The sequence below is a fragment of the Larus michahellis genome, chromosome 3 (genome assembly GCF_964199755.1).
Source record: "Larus michahellis chromosome 3, bLarMic1.1, whole genome shotgun sequence".
NCBI lineage: Eukaryota > Metazoa > Chordata > Aves > Charadriiformes > Laridae > Larus > Larus michahellis.
Window position 1 is genome coordinate 52,765,227 of NC_133898.1, and position 23,498 is coordinate 52,788,724.

At 40.3% G+C, this 23,498-nt stretch overlaps 2 protein-coding genes across 5 annotated transcripts; one reads left to right on the forward strand and one right to left on the reverse strand.

Moving 5' to 3' along the window:
• Positions 1-19,222, forward strand: PHF10 (PHD finger protein 10). Of its 3 annotated transcripts, none has more exons than XM_074580195.1 (12): positions 335-516; positions 2,868-2,974; positions 3,542-3,672; positions 4,462-4,539; positions 5,911-6,044; positions 6,153-6,302; positions 7,512-7,621; positions 9,431-9,584; positions 12,025-12,180; positions 16,919-17,027; positions 17,312-17,500; positions 18,990-19,209. In XM_074580195.1, exons 1-12 carry the CDS (start codon positions 448-450, stop codon positions 19,073-19,075), a joined length of 1,473 nt encoding a protein of 490 aa, XP_074436296.1. In that variant the 5' UTR covers positions 335-447; the 3' UTR covers positions 19,076-19,209. The 3 variants fall into 3 exon arrangements, with proteins under 3 accessions (XP_074436294.1, XP_074436296.1, XP_074436295.1); XM_074580194.1 differs by having other exon boundaries at positions 337-516; positions 4,456-4,539; positions 18,990-19,222; XM_074580193.1 differs by lacking the exon at positions 12,025-12,180 and having other exon boundaries at positions 1-516; positions 4,456-4,539; positions 18,990-19,216.
• Positions 17,740-23,081, reverse strand: C3H6orf120 (chromosome 3 C6orf120 homolog). Of its 2 annotated transcripts, none has more exons than XM_074580196.1 (2): positions 23,007-23,081; positions 17,740-21,002 (listed from the first exon to the last, which is right to left on the reverse strand). In XM_074580196.1, exon 2 carries the CDS (start codon positions 20,955-20,957, stop codon positions 20,400-20,402), a length of 558 nt encoding a protein of 185 aa, XP_074436297.1. In that variant the 5' UTR covers positions 20,958-21,002; positions 23,007-23,081; the 3' UTR covers positions 17,740-20,399. The 2 variants fall into 2 exon arrangements, with proteins under 2 accessions (XP_074436297.1, XP_074436299.1); XM_074580198.1 differs by lacking the exon at positions 23,007-23,081 and adding an exon at positions 22,699-22,834.
• Positions 23,082-23,498: the final 417 nt, after the last annotated feature.

Sequence of the window (23,498 nt, forward strand, 5' to 3'; positions counted from 1 at the left end):
CACCACCGCGGGGGGATGCTGCCCCTCCGCCCGGCGCTGCTGCCCAAGCGATACCGCGGCGGCTCGGCTCCGCGATCGCGGACGGGCCGCGGAGCCGCCCGAGCGGCGGCAGCGGGAGGAGCAGGAGGAGGAGGAGGGCGCGGCAGCGGCGCTGGCGCTGTTGGCGGGGCGACAGCGGCGCCGGGCCCGCGCGGCGGCGCTGTGGGCGGTGCGGGCCGGCTGCCGGTCCGGCGGCGCGGGCCGGGGTCGCCGCGGGCTGCCCGGAGGGGGGCGGAGCAGGAGCTGCGCGAGCCGCCGCGCTCGTGCGCGGGCTGGCCGGTAGGGGCCGTTGCCGCCACCCCCCGCAGGGGGAGGGGGGGCGGAGCCGGGCGCGGCGCGAGGCCGGGTCGCGCGGCGGCGGCGGCGCTTCTCCTGGCCCAGCCGGCGGCGGCGGCCCCCGCGGCGGTCATGGCGGCCGTCCTGTCCCCGCGCCTCTGCGACAGCGACCCGGCCACGCCCGGCGCCCAGTCCTTGAAGGTGAGAGCGGGCGGCGGCCGCGGGGCCCAGCGCGGCGGCCTGGGGCGGTGGCGCAACAAGCCGCCGCGGCGGGAGGCCTTGCCCGGCCCCCCCCTTCCCAACACGAGCTCGCCTCACGCCGCCCCGGGGAGCCGGGCGGCCTCCCGCCCCTCGGGCCGAACTTCGGGTTTGGGTCCGGGGCTGTCTGGGGAGGTGGAGGCCCCGCTGGGTGCCCGGGGGTCGTCCACCTTCCTAAAAAGTCCTTTGGCGGGAGCGGGGCGGAGGCTCGTTCCGTAGCGCTGGCGGTGTCCCGGCGTCGCACGCAGCAAAGTTTGGGTTGGAGTCGCAGGGTCTTCTGCCTGGGCCCTGCGACACCGTACCCGCGATTCCCGGGCGCTGCTTGTGGCACCACCGCGTACTTGCTGCTGTCTCTGCCCACTCGCCCGGGCGCAGGCTGGCAGTTACTTTTTGAAAGGCATCTTGGTAATTCACGCTTTCCGATTACATAATAAAAGATCGTTACGTACATCTGGGTAGTTGGTAGACCTACCAGCAATTGGTCATATAACTTTGTTTCTTAAGGACTAACAGGCTTTTTACAGAAACGCGTTTTCAGGGGAAGAAGGGGCTTTTTTGGCAATGTTTGACTTTCCATGTAAAGAAAGCCACAAGACTGTCCCTAAATATTATTTTTGCTACAGTAAGAGTAGTTGAACTACAGCATGTCTTAGATTGCAGTGCAAATGTTTTCACTTTTTCTGCAAAGTCCTCTGTGACAAACCATCTCATTTCTTCAAGTGTTTTAGTCTGTGAGCCTGTGTGTTTGGATTTGCTGAAGTTTTCAGCAAATAAGAAAGCAAAGATGGAAATGGAGGATGTTCATCGCTCCTGTGGTATGGGTGCTTAGACTTTATAACAGTACTGGGTTTAATAAAAGGAAATTTCAAAGCAAAAGGAGAAACTGACATGTAGCACTTCCTCCTAACTGTCAGGTTGAGATCTGTCTTTTAAAAAAAGTTTTGAAGTCTTGGTAGGTTTGGCATAGCAAAGCATGGCTTTGGCCCTGTTCATGTTTTTGTTGAGGTTTGGAGTGCATTAATGTTCCTTGTGGGAAGTAGGGATGAACTACTGATGAGACATAGCTGTGTCACAAAATACTCTAGTCTGATACTGTTTTGATTGGGGACGGCTACTTGGTTTGTACAGGGTATTGTCAGCAATACTAGGAAATAGTATTACTAGTAATATTAGTGGAGATGCTGTTTACCTGATTCTTTAAGTATAGCCGCACTAAGAAAGCGCAACTTCGTTAAATTTGCTTTTCAGTTTTTGTTATTGCATGAAACATACTCTTCTTGCTACTCCACAAGAAAGAAAAAAAAATGTAAAGAATTGTGAAAAATATGAAATAAACCAAAAATACAGGAGACAAATGCTTTTTCCCTGTGGCCTGTCTTGATTATGGTACTATGAAATGTTGTATAACAAAAGTAATGTATTCTCATTTGCTGAAATCGCTTTAAATGATAAGTCAAGTGATATGATATGTAAAACATACTAGAATGAAAGACATTAGCTAAGGTAGGCCTAGTAGTTGTTCTTGTCATTATTTAATAAGTAAAGATAAATGGGCTTGATCCATTTATTTCTGACAGGTTAATTCTTTCTTAAACTTTTCACAAAAGTTATGAAACATGACTCTGTCGTACTACACTTTAGAGTTTCAGGTTCTTAAAGAGCTGTTTTGTTCTTGGCTCTGCTATTGGTGACAGTAGTCAATTGACTTGAACACTTCTGCCTTCTGTAATCTTTTTATAAACCGTATACCATTCCTTTTATTTTAATTGTATGTCCTGTCTGTAAACTCCTGTGTTGCTTTTGGTAATATTTCCCTTGATTTTATAAGCATCAGCTCTCAGCAGGGGCTTGGTGTTTTTGCTCAGCCCTTGCTGTTGCTTTTGAGAACTAGCTGATTAAGTGAATTAGCCTTGTCCCTGACTGTCACCAAAGAGGGTAGTTTGCAGGATCCACAGCTGTCTGGCTGTGCTGGTGCCATGGGTAGTTTATGTCAAGAACGATGAACTTGGTGGTCAAAGCCACAGCTCTGTCTGTTCAGTGCTCCACCTGTGCAACAGGTGAGAAACTACCCAGTTCTCCTTCTGTGCCACGATGTGTCGTGCAGCTAGTTTGTAGCAAAGAATAATTTACTACGTAAATTGTCCTATGAGTTGTTTGTAAAGAGTATTATTAAATAGCTCAGTAGTTCAGGTATATTTAAACTGTGGGTTGCCTTGCAGTATTTTTTGACGTTTTACATTATCTGCTGAATGCTCCTTTAATTTTTTTAATGTTTATCTTCATTTTTATTTCAGGATGACACAGAAGAAAATTCCAATGATGGCAGCCAGCCATCCAAAAGACGACGTATGGGCTCAGGGGACAGTTCTCGGAGCTGTGAAACTTCTAGTCAAGACCTTGGGTAATACCAGTTTTTACAATTCCCACTTTTCATTGTTAGTCTTATCGTATTTTTGATATGCTTAAGTATTATCTCTTCTTTCTTTGCTTGTATATTCTTCGTGTGTGTTTCTGAATTCTGAATTCAGGCAATGTCCTGTGAGTAGCTAGCTGTCTTTTTCTCCCAGCATTTTTTAAGACATTTTATTTTAAAACAACACAAAACGTGCTGCGTCTAATTTACAATCAGAAGCACAGCTTACATGTTTTTAAAAATCACATATTTTTTGAATGAATGTTAACACTGTAGTACCTGCCTTTCCTGGTGTCCTGGCCACTATCATGAATATCTCTTTCTTCATGTTCTGGCCCTCAGCCCATTGATGGATGCTGGTTTGGAGAAATCTACATGAAGTTGGGTGTAACAAAGTGACTTTGAAATGGGTTAACAGGATGCGGTGTTCTGAAGCGCTTGTCTGACTTCATAGATGTTGTTCATTGACATATATATAGGAATTACTGAATTTCTAGGAATGTAAGTATCCCTTTTAAGGATTTTTTTTTTTATTTGTTCTAACATTGTTCTTAGGTACAGCTATTTTCCTGCTGAAAATTTGATAGAATACAAGTGGCCACCAGATGAAACAGGAGAATACTATATGCTTCAGGAGCAAGTCAGTGAATATTTGGGTGTGACTTCCTTTAAAAGAAAATATCCAGGTATTTATTTTTAAAGTTTTTTTTTTTTCTAAAAATCTTTGTCTTTATACAGTTTGGATGTAATCTGTGCCTCTCTCACTATAGCATGAGCCAACTGATTAAAAAAAAGACCATGGCAAAAGCAGACCTGAGTTATGTATGTTGTACTTTTTATTTTTGTTATTGGCATATTGAAAATGTATCCTATGGTTTTCAAAGTAGTTTAAGACTTACTGAAAATCTGTAAACAAGTCTGATTGGGGATTTAGATCAGCAAGCACCTTTTGAAAACTGGCCTCAATTTTATAAGTATTTCGTTGGTGATTTCTTACAATATCGTTATATCTCAATATTCAGTTTCCTGAATTGTGGCAACATTTCTACACTGTGGAACGATTTTATAAAATGAATTGGGGAGGTTCTAGGATTTGAGCCTTCATTATTCAGAATTGTCAAATCTGGTTCTTCTGTCATGGAATTTAATTTTTAAAAGGCATATTAAAAGAAAAAATGGATATACCTTCAGTGCTCGATAGTGTTTTCTGCATCCAAACTCATATGTCAGGTTTTCTCGGTATTTCTGTAAATCATAACTACAGGCAGAGCACTCAGAAAAATTAACAATGTCCCGACAGTGTATATTAAATCTAAAATCAATTTATAAAATTTTCATGTTTATAGGAATAGCAGTATAATACACTCTCACTGCCTGGAAATAAAATTGTCAAAATACTTTGACACTGTATATGGGGGAGTTTGAGTAACTGCGCACATTTTTATTGCTGTTTTTTGTGTTCTTTGGAGATTTAGAAAGACGAGATCTATCTCACAAGGAGAAACTCTACCTCAGAGAACTAAATGTTATCACAGAAACTCAGTGCACACTAGGTAAGAGAGCAAATTGTTAGATTCCTTGTTATGGTGTTAAAAATATGACGCACTGAAAATGTGATTCGGTTTGGTAGAGAAGAGTTGCATCACTCTCAACTGAAAACATAAATTCTGAAATGAAAAACGGTGTATTACTAATTTGTGTAAATTGGCCATGAGGTGTCAGTATTCCAGATTTATTATAAAAAAATAAATTTTGGACCTATTCTAATTACTTAGCAACATCCCTTCTATGTTGTAAATTAACTTTTAAAACCTTTTTATCCTTCTAGAAAAGAGAACACCATAATTTTTCAAATTGAAAAGAACATCAGTCTTGTTTTGCTGAGTTAGTTGGAACTCAGCAAACATTAGTATGTCTTACATGGTTTAGCTTATATGTAAGAAGTTAGAAGGGTGTGTATTAAAGCACTTTAATGTACTTGAAATGGAATGATATCATTGATGCGGCTTATGTCGAAAGAGCTTGAAGTATTTTTTTCTTCCTCTGCTAATACACGTTACTTGAAGCGTGTTAGAGATTAAATTACACCTGTCACATTTTTTTTCTGTGTATCACGGGTTTGTGCAAATGTAATGTCATTTTATATAGTAACAGTCTTTGGTATGCTACCTTATTTCTCACCTCCCAGCTCTCTTGATTTCTTTTTGTTTATTTTTTAACTTAAATATGTGGGAGAGAACAGTGTCTAATTTTTATCAATAGCAGCAAAATACTATATTCTGCCTCATATCCAGTAGAGATGTGCACTGAGTTTAACTATCCCTATTTTTTAAGGTTGTACTTATAGTAATATAAGTCAACCTCCATCTATTGCCAGCGTTTGGGAATTAGTTGTGTTGGAACCCTTAAAGGAGGAGTTCTGCATTGTAGCTGCAAACTGAGGCATTCCGACTTCTGAATCTCAAATGCTTTAATTGTGAGTCAGGAGCCTGTGTGCAGTTTGCTGCTCCATATTGCCCTCACAGTGGTTCTTCCTTGATTTGCATAGGGAGGTTATGTAAATCTCATAATTTCAGTTAAGGTTCTGCAAGTTAGTTAAACTAACACTTCACCAATATTGGAAACTGAAATTAACAGTTAACCAGGTCCCACTTAGAACAAAGGTTCTGCCTCACAGGGGAGTTTAGTAGGTGTTAAGCACGAAAAAAAAATGAGCCTCGCCTCCTTGCGTAGAAGCAAACTCCTCATCAGCCTTGGGAGCTGAACAGCACAAGTTCACTCCTACTTGAGAGAGAGAGAAAAGCATTGTGCACAGCAGGTTGTTGTCTTTAGCTGCTTAAAAACTTGAGTTCATCATTGTGGGATATAAATAACCTACAGTTAGTTTTGCGAGATAGCATCATTATTGCATTTATCTATTTTAGGTCTAACAGCTTTGCGTAGTGATGAAGTAATTGATCTTATGATTAAAGAATACCCTGCCAAACATGCTGAGTATTCTGTTATACTGCAAGAGAAAGAACGTCAGCGAATAACAGATCATTATAAAGAGTACTCTGTAAGTAGTGTATACGTGAACCAGATCTGTAATGTGGCATATAAGAAAAGGCTGTTCTCAAACTGATAATGAAATGTATATGAATTAATAAAATTGTTTTTATTCCAGCAAATGCAGCAGCAGAACACACAGAAAGTAGAAGCCAGTAAAGTTCCAGAATATATTAAAAAAGCTGCCAAGAAAGCTGCAGAGTTCAACAGCAATTTAAACCGAGAGCGGATGGAAGAAAGAAGAGCCTATTTTGATTTACAGACACATGTAGGAAGATTTAAATTTCTTACCAATATCAATAGGTAGCTCCTTGCTTGTTTTAGTAAAGTTGGTTTTGGTACCGTTTTAACTATTTTATTATCAAGGAGTTTGATTAATCTTGTTTCAGTCATGTAGGAACTTACTGCTATTAGATGGGTAATACTGCTAAAAAAAATAATCTCAAATATATTTAATGCGAAAACTTTTTTTTTTTTTAACTTGAAAATACATGTCTCGGGAAGCTTTAAAAATTTCAGTGTTGCTTTGTTGTCATGTCTTTAACCTGCTGGTAGTAGCATAAACTAAGAGGGAAGTTTAGGTTACTAAGAAGCTTCTGTTGCTATTTTATCTATTCATGTAAGCGCCTAATTCTTTTTTGGAACACCTCCAAAATTCTGCCAGAACAGTACGTAGGGTAAAAAAGTAAACTATTTATCCTCTAAGAGAGTGCTGCCTGTCAGTGTTATGCCCTTGGTTTTGTTAGGGGACATATTATTTTTTTATTAGATAAGTTTCATGCTTCTGTGCCTGATTTAAAAAAAAATTGAATTAGCTGGCATTTTGAAGCAGGACTATTCTGCTTGTGTAAAGACAGTAAAGCAAAAATTTTCTCTATGTACATTATTACGTGGTAGTTTATTATGGAAAGTTTACATTTTTCTGGTATTGAACCATGTTAGTGGCAAGATAGTGGATAATTAGTTTTATTTCTTTCTAAGGGAAAGAAGGCTTCTGTGTAAGCTTCTCCTTTCCATATAATTGTATGGAAATTCATTTATTTAATGGATTTTTTTTTTTTTAATAGTGCAGCCTGTTTTCAAATTAGATGGACATGTTCTTGCTACCCTCTACTGGTATGGACCAAAAATGATAATTCATGCTAAAAATGCCAGTTACAGAAGTTAATGTTTACTGTTTCAATTGTTAGATTTTAATTTTTAAATTATTTTATATAATATACTGTTAGAACTAGCCCTACCTAATATTTGTTCAGTTCACTAGATACTTAGTGATTGGACTTAATCTGTAATACTGTTTTTTGAGTGGGATCTCCGCATGTTTTAATGACTTGAATTTCCCATGGGAGAACTCAGGTAGCTGTTCCAACTCAATAAAACTGGCTAGTTAAAAAATATTTGGGGGGTAGATGGTGAGAAAGGCTCAAAAGTTTGTACGTGAAACAAAAACGTCATTGTTTTGTATTAAACAATACAGATTATCCAGGTCCCTCAAGGAAAATACAAAATCTTACCTACTGAGAGAACAAAGGTTAGTCCTTATCCAGTGGCTCTCATACCCGGCCAGTTCCAGGAGTACTACAAAAGGTATTTTAAAAGCATCCTAACTGCTGATTCTCTTGCACTGATCTACTTTCTCTACATCTAGCAGACAGAGAACATTTCAGTGTTTTTACTGTAAGGTTTTGAATTAATTTCATGTTTGAGACACTTGCTAGTCTAATAGAAGCATAGTGTGACAGCTTTTGTCAACAAAACATTACTGGCTGCAAGAGTACTGTCTCTGCTGATATATTGGAGTGCCTGAGATTTGGCCTGCTCAGATATTTACTGTGGTAAAAGGAGACATTGATTTCACTCCTGCCCCTCTCATGTGTTCACTTATCATCTGCCTCTGCATGTGTGCTAAGATTAATGTCTATATTGAAGTGTTGTAATGCTGGCTTGCGATCACATGTTTTTTGTGTGACAGCGTTACTGTCTGTTTTTAAAATTTTCAGAAAGCTTTTAATTTAGCAAAAAAAGAATAATTTGATTGGTCTTGTGGGCTAAGTTTAATGTTGGATGGGTAAGTGAGAGAGAAAGATATTGCTAGTTGGATCTTTATGTTTCATGAAAATATGTGTACTTGACTGTCTAAACAAATTTAAGACTGTACCTGGTGGCATGCTCCCATTTGACAAATAGATACTGATTTGAAAATTGTTGCTGAAGTTTTACCATCTGTACAACAAAGCTGGTACTCATCCTATACGTGACATAGTTTTCTATAGAGAAGGTCTTTATCTACATATGCCTTGCTCATTCTAGTGTGTGTGCATACAGCCCACCCCAAATTTACATGTTACAGGATATTCTTGAAGGAATTCAATTTTATTAAATGAATTGAATTAAAAATACTAGATATCTTGCTTATTTCGCTCTTACAAGCTGCAAGTGAAACTGCTTGTCCTTCTTAACAAAGGACACAACCTTTCAAATATGAGTCAAAATAATACACTCCTTACAATGCTTGTCCTTAATAGTAAAAGGACTTTCACCTTTGTCCTGGTATTTAAAGTTGTTTTTTTTTTTTTTTAAAAAAAAAGGGTGGGATTGCATGTGTTAAGCTGTATTTGGCTATAAGCAATGTGATTAGAACTTCACATTCTTCTGAAATTTTATTTTTGTATGCATTTTTTGTTCTCCTTCAATGATCAAGGAACTCAGACATATAGCTATATTGATTAGAATCATAGAATGTGTTGGGTTGGAAGGGATCTTTAAAGGTCATCTAGTCCTACCCCCCTGCAGTAAGCAGGGACACCTTTAACTAGATCAGGTTGCTCAGAGCCTCATCAAGCCTGGCCTTGAATGTCTCCAGGCATGGGGCATCCACAACTTCTCTGGGCAACCAGTTCCAGTGTCTCACCACCCTCATTGTAAAGAGCTTCTTCCTAATGTCTAATCTAAACCTACCCTGCTCTAGCTTAAAGATACTTACTTTGCTTTGGACCCTCGCTATTTATGTGCCCCAGGTTAGAATTGTTGTGCACATGCTCTGTGGGCACTGCATAGTCATAAACAAGATGTATACATTGGGCATAGTAATTTGGAAGGGTTAAAGCTTTTTAGGGGTTCCATAGCCTTTTATGATTATGTAGGTTCGGAACATTGCAAATATACTCTCCTGTGTTCCACAAATATCTGCTGTACAAAGAAGACAAGTACTAGATGGTATCACATATTGGAGGAGAAATTAATGTTTCCTGTGTTAGCAGAACTGCATGTTTTTATATGCCTTCTTGAAAAAAGGGAGTTTTTCTTACTTTTTCTCATTGAAGTCCTTGTATGCTCTGTGACTTAGTATTTATGCATAAAGTACACATGAATTATTTATTTATTTAATAACTTTAGATACTCTCCAGATGAACTTCGTTACTTGCCATTAAACACAGCTCTTTACGAACCTCCTTTGGATCCAGAGCTGCCTGCGTTAGACAGTGATGGAGATTCAGATGATGCGGAGGAAGGGCGAGGTGATGAAAAACGGAAAACCAAAGGCAATTCGGTGAGACAAATTGAAAGTATTTTTTAACAAAAAAGTCCTTTTCTTTCACTTTTGTTAGTTTCTGTAGTTTCTTAGTAGAATCTCTAACATTTACAAAATGAAGGAGAATCTTAAACTAAAAGTGTGCTCCCTTTTTTAGTACCTCTCTTTATTTTATAACATTGCTCTCCAGCTTTCTGTTTGATCCATTTTTAGAGTAAACCAAACAAGTATTTGAAATTTCAGGCCCTTTCTTCCTTATTTTTAAAGAAATCTTGAAGGATCTTCCCCACCATAGCTCTTCATTATGCCCTTATTCCCAACGGGAAGTTGCTACCGTTTCTGAGGGGAATGAACGCTGTAGTTCAGGTCACAGCATATTTTGGTATTTAAGTCCTACAGAATCTGTCACTAAAGCAAAGGTGTTGATAGCCTGATAACTTTTTATTTTCGTGATGTAGGAGCAGAAAATACTCAATACAGAAATAGCTACTTCATTCCAATTCAAAGAGAAGGTAAAAAGCACTGGGTTTTTGTGTTACAATACATCTTTAAAAAGATGTTTATGTTCTCCCTATTTATGCAAAAGCAAAATTATCTGTTACTGGAAGTTAAGAGAAACTTTCACCTACCTACCTTGATAGTGTTTTAAGTGCTCAATAACAGTTGAGCTGTCTGAGTACAAGTGAACCATTGATATATTGGTATAGTTAGTATGTTGGTGACAACCATTTTCCAGAAGTTTAACCCTAATTTCAAGAGAAATAGAATGTAAAATCCCAGGTGCATTTAACAGTTTCAAGTTCAGTTGACGAACATGTTAGATGGTGGGTATGCATAATGCTAAATTTTGCCATATAAACATTTATTTTGTTTGAATATTCATAAAATAACTGAGGAAGAAAGGAAGGGGTCAGTTTGTAGACTAACAAGGGAGAGAGACATACTTGTTAATACACCCTTTCTGCTTGTGTTTTTCTGGAGAAAAATAAATCATATAAACTCAGCATGCTACATATCAAGTCAAAATTTTGGTTTAGTCATACTCTAGCTTTTTTACAGTTGGTCTTTAACCATTTCTTCCCAGTTCCCTTTTCCACTGACTTCCGTTCCCCTTAATGGTAAAGTAACTGGACCAAGCAGACTATCCTTTAATTTTTCACAGAAGTTCAGAAGTCTTTTTTGTGGCAGTATGCGGAAGGGGAAATGTCTTTGTGTTGGAAAAGTGCAGGGAAAATTTAAAAGGAGATTCCTGTGAAGTGGGTTTGGCTATGGCAGCAGGGGTTCTTTGCTAGTCATTGAGGCATATTGTTTGGGAAAAATACCTGTTGAACACAGAAGTGGGCAGTTGTCAGGCCTCTTTTCCTGAGTTTTGGGCTACCCACCATTCGTCAGGTCTCCCTGGTGAGTCCTGCAGTATGCTTTATGCTTTTTCCTTTTTCACCCTCCCCATTGTTGGAGTCAGGTAGCAATTTTCCTGTTCTGTAGTGTTTTAATTGACTGTCCTAAATAACCCTTCCCCTAAAATACTGGTGAAACGTACCATTTCTTGTTCCCATATAGTTTGCTTTGCTTTTGTGTTATACTCCTCCCTTTGCCCTGTGTCTGTTTTGTCTGTTTTGATTTTAGGCTCTGGGGCATAGGCTGATTACTATTTTGTTTGCACAGAGTGCCTTTTACTGTAGGGCACCGTTGTTATTTGGCCTTTTGGGTTTTATTGTAATAAATGTGATTAATTGATTAATTATATTGCTTTCTTCTGGAGCTTTTTGGAGGCCTTTATTAACACTTTTCTGAGAAGAATCTTGTGCTGCTGCTCTTAATTATGCTTACATTGATCTCTCACCCTCTTTGAACCTCTTCCCCTCTTTCTTGCCTCCCCATTCCTCAAAAAAAAAAAAATGCTTTAACTGCAGCATAAATTCTGTTGTTTGGTTCTGTATTAAATGTTGAAGTGTGTTTTGCCTTTGATGGCATTCTGCTGCAATCCAAATGAAATACTTAGATTGCTCCTGGTGAAAATAGTAGATGAGGGTGGCATAAAAAACCTTCACATGTTTAGCTCAAGGCAGTGCTATTTGGTAGTACACTTCAAATGCATGGCAAGGGCACTTCTAACTTTTTGCTGGCCCTTTACTTTGTAAACAACATCTTGCATATAGTGGATTTCTTGCTGACTTTTAAAGGAAAACGGTTCAAAGAATTACACTGTTGTGCTCCTCACTCTGGTATCAAGACAACTGGAAAATCTGACTGCTATTGCTGATGCCAGTCTCTTAGCATGAGAAATAATAGATAATGAAGATTATGAGCAAAGATGTTCTAGATTGTGATGTACCCCATGCTTTTGCAGAAGGAAAGATGTATCCTCCTCTTATCTTAGTTGGCTCTAAGGGGCATAGGAGAGACTTGTCTGTCTATCCGAAAAATAAAAAATATAGCTATGGTATTTTTATTATAGGACAATTCGTCTGGCAATGTATCTGAAGGTGATTGCGCCACAGACAACCAGGAGGATTCTTTTCAGGGAAGACAAAAAACAAGAGACAAAAGTGCTACTCCAAGAAAAGATGGTTCCAAACGTTCTGTATTATCCAAATCAGTTCCTGGGTACAAGGTAGAAGAAAAAAGCCCCTGACTGAACTTCTTTACTGACCAACCTCTCCCCGAAATACTTGTTTTTTCAGTAATATGGAACTTCTGCTTGCTGTTCTTCACTAGCTGCTCTCCTGTTGTGTGCTCCATCTGTTTGCTTCCTTACTTCCTTTTTGCTTTTATTTCACGTGGGGCTTTCCTTTACCCTAGCTGTACAGCGGCCTCTGTTAATTTCTCAGATTCCCAGGCAGCAACACTAGAAATACCCATTGTGGATTTATCATTGGAACTCTGCATCTTTCTGGCTGCCTTAACACAGCAGTCAGAATGACTTGCCAGTTCAAAATGAGCATTCAGTATCCATTTTTTTTTCTACTGTTTAGTATGGTAGCATACCAAGAGATCAGCGCTGTAAAGTGCGGCTACGTGGTTGAACATACCGTTATGACATTAATTTTAAATACAGTCTTTCATCCTGAGATGTTACAATGTATAGGGTGGAAGGCAAGAAGCTTACTACAGTTGTATAGGCAACACTACGTAAACACTTTAACAGTATATGAAAAATAGCTTTTTATGTAGTTCATGCTATATAGAAATGTTTGTGGGCAATATGCTTTTATCCACACTAAAAATTTGGTGAGGATGTTAAGACGTTTCAGCTGTCAAGCAGTGATTGCCAAACCTAAGACCCAAATCATCAGTATTATTGTATAATAATTTCAAAAATTAAGATAAAAATAAGATTAAGGTAAAAATACTTTTCAGAAGAAATGGGAATTGACATGCATTATTTATGTGTTATTATTCTGCATACTAAGAGAGGATATGAATGTGGTATAACACTTTCAAAGCACATTATTGCCTAGTCTTGTTCCACTGAAAGAAGTGAGAATTTTCCATTGACTTGCACGGGAGCAGGAATAGACGCATAAAGAGGGAAAACACTACATTAAGACACGGTTTAGTATTTAGCAATCAGGAATGCTTGTTAAGAGAGGTTATGGAAAAGAAACTTTTTTGTCAGTGACAAGATTGTACATATTGAGAAACTCTCGGAAAAAGTGAGCTGTTGATGGCTTGCGTTTTACATTCATAAATATTTACTGTCTGTATTTACCAAGTTAACAGTAAATAAATTGTAACTTACCTTAAGAAGCTAATTTCTGCAAGAATTGGACAGCTTTGATAAATTTTCTCTACATACATACATACATCTGTACAAGTTCATAACAGATAGCAATCTCCAGTTGCATTTTCTCTGTTCAGGAACTTACTAAGAAATATGCAAACTATGGAGATTTAGACTGTGGTACCATATGTATATTTTTTTATATGTAACTTTGCAAATTGTTGTAGACACAGAATGCATACCAATATTCCCATGAACATGAAATCCAAAGATGGAGCTTGAAATATTTTTTTTAGCTTTGTTAAACTTGACATTAGAGATCGTGTGCCACTGGTTTACAGAGGTTTCACGTAGCCGTGAAATGCCTGAGTGTTTGATTAGTCCAATCTGTTTAATGGCCTTATGAATGCATAGGGAGAGAACCAATGGACTTCTAATTGTAGAAGAGTAATGGTAGGATACAGCATTGCATTTTGAAAATGGATTCCTGGAGCAATTACTCATTGCTTCAAGATGACCAATTGTGTTAGTATTACTGTAAACTTACAGCGCCACATCTTTGCAATGTCAGCGTAAGTCAAAGGCGGTGATGTTGTGTTGGGAGGGTGAGAGGATTGGCTTTCTTGTTCGTGGGAACGTCTAAATGCTTTCAGTAAACCAAATTAACATGAGCTGTTTTAACTGGTAAGACAGGAAGATTCTTGTTTGTTAGTCTACAAGAACACCAGGTAATGGTATACCGTATGTGCCTAAACGTTAAGGCACTTTGAGCTGAAGGCTTAACTGATTTAAAATGTTGTCCCTGTGAATTCTAAATCTTTGTAATACTTTTGTTCTGTATTGTTCTCTAATATTTGACTATTTTTGTAGGACAGTAATCTTTTGGTTACATGTAGTTAAAATTGAAGGATGATTGCTATGGCATCAACATGCAAATGTATAGTTATAGCCACACAATGAGTATTACAGGTTTCACACATTTCCACTGAGTTATTTTTGAGTAAAAGAAATAATGTATTTTATATGGAGCCATTTTTATTGTCAGTTCTTTAACAAAGAACGGTTAGCGTGTGTTTTACATTTTCTCATGTTACAAGTAGTGAGTCTTTGTTGCTGCAGGACTGGCTACTACAATTGCACACACAGGGTACTGTTAAAAGTACAGGAGTTTTTTTGCACATAAAACTGAAATGTATTGAGAAACTATATTTTACAACACTTCTGTTTCGGGTCACTGTATATGAAAATAGAACACTTTGCATTCAGAATAGGATGTTATAAAAAAGGTGTAGTTGGAACGCTTACTTTGAGACCTGCAGCACAGCAGCATGGAAGTGAAAACTTACAGAGCAGGCAGTCGTCATTTTGACCCTGCATTCATTTTCTCTCCCTTCCTCATCCCAATAAGATGAGGACATAGAAAGCAAAATTTACTCTAATCAGGTGGGATATTATGACTTCCCATTTGGATTTGATAGCCTTTTCTTCATAGCGTTTCTAAAAGCCGTTTATGGTGGTAGAACTTGGAACTGTTTTGAAATGTGAATAGTCTTGCATTTTTTTTTTTTTCATTTTTGTAAAAATACTTCCATACTGTTGGAACTTTATTATTAATAGGCTGTGATTCTCACCCTCCCAACATGCACGATATGTAATGAACACAATTTAGTGAAGTAAGAATAGATGGAAGCATTGTTAATAAATGCATCTATATCAGTGTGTAATTAGAATTATGTGTATCTGAGTGTTAACTGCACATACCCTAATGCAGGTACAGTGACCGAAAAGCAGCTCACTTTAGTTTTGCTGGAGTACAAGGGAGTCTGCTGCTGTATATTAAAGGCAGTAAAATACAAATCCATAACAAACTAGAAGTCTGATTAGAAAAGTGCACTTGCTATTCTAGAAAGGCTTGGTTTACTTAGAAATAGATGAAACCACAATTAAAAAAAATTAAAATGTAGCCTAGACAACAGAAGGGTAAATGCTGCAACACGGATGAGGTTTAAGCATGTGCCGCTTTTGTTGGGAGGAGCAGGGTATAAAGGTATACATGTAGGACATGTAGAATAGGTAACAGTAAAAGAGTTTGTGTGGTTTTGCTTCCATTATATTTATTATTTTGTAGAGATGTTTGTGAATGTTAGACTTCTTTTATTGTTTTATTATATTTATGTATAAAACAGGTTGACTCTGCTTTTTTAAAATAAATAAGCAAAAAAAAGCCTGTATGAATGCCTCTGTCATCTTTTGAAGGAAGTTACCTCTAAACATCTGGTATGGTGTTCTGTTTTCTTAAATAAAGCTCTTTAGACCAGGCAGTTTGAAGCAGATTGTAGCCATGTTTTAATATAAAAAGCAGATTGAAAACTTCAGAAAACTTAAAGCGATGCGTCCTGACTACTTAAAAATGAGTGAAGATAATAACTTGCTAGGTGCTAGGAAAAAAACTGAGGAAATAGACACACTTAAGATAACTTGCATTTCAAAAGATCATGGTAATTTGTTTTCTCATATATATATATATATATAGAGAGAGAGAGAGAGAGAGAGTTCTGTTTCCACTTTTAAAATTTATTTTAAAATGAAACTTCATTCTTCTCCCACCTTCGGTGCTTGGTAGTTGACTGGAACTCTCCTTGCTTATTGATAAGACATTCGGTTACGTAGAAAACAGGATAGATAAGCCTTGAACTCCCTCTATTAGCTGCATCTTTGCAGCAACAATTTTAGAAACTCTGGCGCTAGTCAATTTAACATTAGTCAGTACTAGATTAATTTTAACGGCATTTCATTATGCAGAGGTCAAAGCTCAACAATATAACTACTGAAATGTTTCTGAAATTCGTAATGCCTTACCCTCTTCCTTGGTTCTCATCGGGATGAAACTGTTGGTGTATCTCTGGGTTGGGACACAGAATACATACACAAATGTTGCTCGCTGTAGCAGCCTCTGCTGTTTTTCTCTCACCTTTTAAATGGATTTCATGGACCCAAATACACTCCAGATGGTCACTTGGAAAGATGGTGAATGTCAAACTGTAGTTAAATGCAAGGGTGCGTACTTCTTACGGCGATTATGACTGGATACAAGAAAGAATTGTAAAACAGATAGCCGTGTTCAGCATAGCTAACCAGATATTTTGAAACTAAAGATCCAGAAATCAAGATTGTTGCTTTTGTAATTCATTTTCTATATTTAGGGACAAATGTAATGCAAATGGAAAATTGTATTTAATTTCTTTCATAAACAGGAGATCTGCATGGAGATTCATAAAGAAGTACTCTATAATGGAAAAAAAAATACTGAAATTTTTAATGCAATGTCACGTTTAATTTACATCGAGGGGAATTTTAGTCGATGAATTCATAGGAAGAAGCGAGTATGTGCTTTTGCTCCAATTTGATTTTCATGTAACTCACTACATGTGCCAAATGCAAAATTCTATGTAGTTAATCTACGATTTTTTCCAGTGCTGCTGCTCATCAATTATTGTCATATGTTTTAAGGTTCACCCATCATAACAGATAGTTCATTAATTTTAAGAGTTAAGGAGATATATGACATTTCCTGTTAAATCTGTAAATTCTTCTGGAATGAATTTATAGCCCTCTTCTACCCTTCCAGCCAAAGGCCATTCCAAATGCTATATGTGGAATTTGTCTGAAGGGTAAGGAGTCCAACAAGAAAGGAAAAGCTGAAGCTCTTATACATTGCTCCCAGTGTGACAACAGTGGTAAGTATCTGCATACACTAAGCGGATTCCTAAGGGAGTTTGCTTGACGGATCTTTTTGTGGAAATACTTAGTGTACTACAGCTGTCTACCAACAGTCCAGTTGCCTTTTCTGTCCTTCGTTAAGACTCCATCTCTATTTAATGTTTCGTGTACTAGCACGCTCAGTGCGCTGTGGGATCTCTCCAGGAGGTGAGCTAAGCTTCAGCTTCTGAAAAAGCAAACAGTCTAACTCATTTTACGTTTCGTTTCAGATGCAAAAGTAATAATATTGGTTTTAATCTAGGCCACCCTTCTTGCCTTGATATGACCCCGGAGCTTGTTGCTATGATTAAGACTTATCCTTGGCAATGTATGGAGTGTAAAACATGCATTATATGTGGGCAGCCTCACCACGAAGAAGAAATGATGTTCTGTGATGTGTGTGACCGTGGTTATCACACTTTTTGTGTGGGGCTTGACGCTATCCCTTCAGGTAATAAAGTAAGAGTTAATTGTTCCCTTCCCACCTCTTCTGAGTCCTGGGCTTTTTCTGTCAGAATTAATTTATGCATTGCTTTTGAAAGAATAGTTTAAAACAAGTGTGAAGGGTAGGAGTAAGCAACAGCGTAGGAAAGCATTCACACTGCAGGACCCAATTTTTTTAATAAGCTTTATTTCTGTATATTTGGTTGTGCACAGTTTAACCTGGCTATTCCTGTACAGGAAATATAATTGGCTTTTACAACAGAATCCAAACAGACTCACTCAGAACTAGGTTGTTGGTGTTTTGGTTTTGTTTTGGTTTTTTTCGATATCCACAGAATACTGAGAATAATTACCTCTTTTCATAAAGGAAACCTGTAAAGAGGTTTTATTGCTGCATATTGCTGGAGTATAACTTTCACATCAATAAAGTGTTTGTGCTATTATTTCAGTTTCTAAATTAAAAAGTATGCTGAATTTAATATTTGTAAACACCTTTTAAAACCCCTTCCTTCTTTTTTTTTTTTTTTTCTTAAACATCAAAGCTGGAAGTGAAGTACCTTAGATGCCAGGCAGCCTGTACCTTTTGATTTCCTGGTCACTTGTATCTCCTGGCCAACTCGAGGCAGTGTAAAGAAAGCTTCAGACTTATAAACAACTGGTAGTACTGTTGCTTTTCATGTAGTATCAAGTCCATGGCAAGTTAGTTCAGTGTCTGCAAGTTCTGCAGGGCCGGTATTGGCTGTAACTACAGTACTTCAAATACACTGTACAGTCCCCTTTTGGGAAGCACTGGTGCTAGCGGTCACTTCAGTGCAGGTTCGGTGGCCGATTTAACTTTCAGGCTGACCTAAGGACAGAATCTAAACAAAATAGATTATATGCCTACAAAACTATAAGATTACCAAAGCAGCCTCTATGATTCCAGCTGTTGTAATATAAACAGTTAAATGCTTCTATGCTCAACCCTTTACTGTTCCCTCAGTAAATGAGTTTTTAGTACAAGGTCTGGCGATGAACCCCTGCCAGCTGTTTAACCTGCGCTGCCTGACTGCACCGAAAGAACTGATGCTGGTTTGGGGAGCGGGACCCCGTACCTGTGGCACAAAAGCAGCATTCCCAAACTGCCGTTCATTTCTGCTCAGCTCCCATGACCTCTAGCTGTGGTCATTCACATGAAAATGTAACTCACAAACTCAAGCATAGTTTGTCAAGTTCTTTCCTAATAACCACCTCCTTAGCAGTGCTGGCACTTCTTGAGGTCCACAAAGATTAGTGTAACCAGCTGTTACATGTAATGAGTCTGCAATGGAGGGCAAATTTTATATGCTGCCTTCTATACCTTTTAGAAAAGATGCCTACATTTTAAAGAAAAGCACTGGTTCTTTACATCAAAGGCAGTACTGCAAATAGATGAGCACCTATTAGTAGAATGGTGGAAGGTGCGTGAGTGAGTAACAAAGGAAGTTTCCCAATAATTGATAACTTTCTTTTCTTAGGTCGCTGGATTTGTGATTGTTGTCAGAAAGACTCTCCCGTACCCCGAAGAGGAGGAAGAAGGGGGAAAAACAGCAAGGAGGGCTAAAAAAACCCCAAAAACTTGCTGTTCAAAACTTAACTGCACAAATTAAAGTGATACTTTGGTGCTATTTAACCAACCACTCTAAGAGGAACAATACCACTTTTTTTTTTCCTTTTTACCAAATAAACTTTTAATTTTGGCTATATAATGATTTTTTTGTGATAAAAGTCACTGATAATGTTCTGTCAGGTGTCTAGATAGAGACAGACAAGCCAAATTCCCTCTCAGAAAGAGAAGGCTTTCAGTAATGAAATTTAAATTGTACGTGCACCGTTTGTATAAAATGATAGTATCGTACTTGTTTATTTCAGTGCACTCATCAGTAAGCTCTGTGAAAGGAAAGTTACAGAGCAATTTCAACATACGCTATTTGCATAGCAACTGGTTATTCTGAAAGACTCGACCAAAGCAAAAAAATACTGGAAAAACTAACTTTCAAGGAAGAGCGGGCAGGACCTGACCTTCATACAACATACTGCAAATTCGTTTCACCAGAAATTTTCCTTGCAAGCTAATGACTTATTCATAAAGATGTACTAAAAAGATCAATCACAAAAAGCTATAAAGGGAGGTGTAAGAAAACACCTCTCAAGTTGAAGATACTATATGCTGCGTTGCTTTTTAACGAGGAATGGAAATGTCGTATTGACAACAACAGCTGAAGGCTTGCACTCCCTGCAGTAATAGTGAAGAGGTAACACGCGCTTGATTCAGGTCATGGATTTGCAGAGGTGATGAGTGACTGGACAGACCTCTGCTTGACAGACGGCTGACTCGATGCGGAGCACAAGCAGTCAAAATACAGATCATCTAGCCCCTTAGGTGATTGATTGGTTTTTCCTTCCTTTACCCTAGGCTCCTCACCTCATATACACTCAAAAGCCATTGCTAATTATTTTTACACTGGAAATACTTGCTCAGAAAAGGAGTAGATTTTAAATATGCTCTAAATTGAGAGGGGGCACTGAAGTGCAGTACTTCATTATTTTACTTTTCTTTATAACAACAATAGAAAATACTGACTTGGAGCTGATTTTCCTAAGCACCTGTTTAAAGTGAATTTAACAAGAACCCAACTGTACATTCATTTTTAAGCCCTGATCTCTGAAGAACACTGCAAATACTGTGCTTGCTGCTCATTTTACATATGGGGAGGATTTACAATATAAAATTAAAATATGGCTTTTTCCCCCGATTCCTTTCTGGTTTAGGAAAAGTAACCTGAATACCTCTTCAGGAAACATAACAAAGAGTATTAAATATTACAGCAAGTCATTTGTGTTCAATTTCACAGGCTGAAGCGTGATTTAGTCCAATGTGTATCAATTTAAAAAAGAATTTCAAGTATTAATTTCAAGATTCCAAAAAGTATAGTCCAGAAAACAGATTCCCCATCCTGAAACTCATCTTCTGTAGACTGTGAGTATTTCTGGTTTGCCTCCATCTCCTCGGGGTTGTAAGAAGCCTCGCCAAAGGGGTACTGTACAACTGTTCGATCGTAGTATACTTTCATTTCAAATTCGCTCTCCAGGTGAGAGGGATGACCATAAATCCCTATTCCCACTGGGCGGCGGAAGTGTGCGGGTACATGGACAACATCTTGGCCGCAAGTTACAGACTGTAACTCATATTCGTCAAAGCTGGGGTGAAGCGTCATGTCAGATACGTACAAGTCTGCATCACCTTTTAAACTCCGCATCTGAAGTACTATCTTTCCCTCATGATTTAGTCTCAAATAGCTGTAGTTTCCTGCTCCGATTTGACCTTGAACAACGTGAAGAAGAATCCATTCTTCAGGTACATCCTCTTCCTCAAAGGCATTTACCACAAATAGTACTTGAGCTGCCACAAATATTACCAGGATTCTTCTCCAGCGCACTGCCATGGTCTTAAACTATATCCAGACTCTTCCCACGTCTCGAGCACTATCCTGTGAATACAAACATAATTCAGATTTTATCATATTCCATTCCTGGAAGGAATTGATTATTTTTTTTAATTTGATAATTTTTAGAAAGCCCCACTAGTCCATACAAATACAAGCAACTTCAATGAAGTATGTTCATTAACTTTTCTTCTTTTTTAATAGTAACAAAACCCATTGCCAAGATTCAGAGTGCTGTAGGATTAAAATGGCTTGAATTTCTTAAAACAAGTTAAACAGAAAATAATCAAGCTGGTGTTCTTTCATCCAGAACTGACACAGAGACTTTAGTTTCATTCTACCTGCATACATGCCAAATTTGACAAACACCTAGAAGAGATGAAACCCAATACTGATTTTAGCCTCAGTTTAAAAAAACAGTTAAAAAAGAAGGCTTTCGCGTGCTTGAAGAAGCTTAACTTTGTATCAGGTATTTAGGGCATCCTATTTGTTCTGCTGTCCTCTCATCTTCACTTCAGAAGACAGTAAAGGTGCAAATCTGGATGTATGCATGAAGCAGTATGCATCCTGACTTCCACTGGGAATGGAGTTGGAAATAAAACCAAATTATCTAGTGAGGTAATACATTCATTTATGCTTCTGCTGTGTGGATTGTTTCTGGGACTAAACTTGGCATATTTTCCCTGAAAAAAAATGCATTTACTTTCCTGAAGATTTTGTTACGGCACAAACGCTCAGTTCTTTACAGAACTTGCTTACAAAACAGAAGGTTGAAGTTACCGGGGCAAGGGGGAGCGGGAAAGGACTGCTGTGAGATTAAGGCTCTTGTACCTTTCTCTCCTTGGTGCACGCTCCCAGTCAGGCAGCCTCAGCGAGCGTGCCTGCAGCCTGCCCATCCTTTGAAGAACAGTTGCACCAAGTGCATGTGTACAAAGAAGCAAGCTCCGAACCTTGCTGAAGGCTTCCAAATCATATAGCTGACTGAACTTGACATGCAAATCACAGTCAAGTATACGAGCCACACACACTTTAAGAGGTAGATTCTCATCCCCTCATTCCTTCCATAAGGACACTACAATTACCTTCCACATGAAAGCTACCAGTAAGTTGTTTTGTACCCTGTTAGCATCAAAACAAACTGCATGACTTCCACTGAGATGTCACTTAGAGGTTTTACAGTTAAACAGATCTAGGGAAAAAACGTACAAGTATTTCTGTAGTCCCCATTTTTCTGCCCCAGAGGCCTCTACAATACAAGGCCACAATTCTGCAAAGACAGCATAAAAGAAGGAAGCATGGCATTCGCAGAACCTGCCAGACCGACAAAAGCCCTTCCACAGCGACAGAAAAAAAATACTCTTCTGCTTCTCGTCTCCCTCTATCAGGGAACCCACTCTCTGCCACTTTTAAATCGAAGCGGCGATGAAATATCCGAGCAGAGGAACAGGAAGAGCTCCACATCTGAGCAGAAAATTATTAAGTTACCGAGGGACGAACGAAAGCGTTCTTGGCGCTGGCACGGCACTTGGAAAGGGGAAGGGATTTCAGGAGACCTTGGACAGAGCCACCACCGCCCCCGCCGACTCCCTCCCTCCCTCCCTCCCCGCCGGCGGGACAGCCGCTGGGGGCACGGCCGGCTCCCAGGGACGCCAACGGACTCTGCCGCCCTCCCCGGACCCCGCCGGGCACGGCAGCGATTCCGGCGTCACCCCCGCCGACTGAGGGCCGGGGCACGGCTCACCTCCGACCCGCCGCTGGGCTCCGGCAGCGGCGAGGCCACGACCCGGGGGAAGCAGAGCACCAGGCTTCGCCGACGTGCGCAGCCGGTGGAGGGGGGGGACGCCGCGGCCAAGCCCCTCCCCAGGGGCGGGCTGAGGCGGGCCCGGCCTGGCCCCGGAGGCAGCGCGGCGGGCGCCGAGGCCGCCCCTGAAGGAGCCGGCAGAGCGCCGGGCCGAGCCGTCCCCCTCCCTGCACACCCCGGGAGCGGCACCGGACCCGTCAGCGGCTGAGGGGAGGGGGCTGTGAAGGGGGTGGGGGGACGCCACTCACCGCCGTTACCGCCGAGCTCTCCCGCCGCCGCTGTCCCGCCCCTGCCCGCACCCCTCCCCCGGGGCGGGGCGGGGCGGGGCGGGCCGGGCACCCCCAACTCTCGCGAGAGTTGGCGTCGTCGTCATGGCAACGCGGAACACCCCTTCCCCGCACGGACCGCGGTGGCTCCGGCCGCCCCAGGGCCTCGCTTTTGGCCGTTAATAATATACCCCCCGCACCCCCGAATTCCGCCATTCGGCGGAATTCGGGGGCGCGGGGGGTATATTATTAACGGCCAAAAGCGGGGGCGGGGGGGGAGGCGGGGGCTTCCACCGCGTACTCTTGCTTCAGGGACCGCCTGGAGTGGGGGTCTGCCGGGGCGGGCGGCCAGGGCCCGCAGGAGGTACCTGGACTATGGCCGGGGAAGGGTTTGCTGTGTTGTCAGAGGGGATGTGTTTGTTGGGGCGCGGGGGGGGGGGGGGGAAGCACGGCTTCAGAGGACCAGGCACCTGT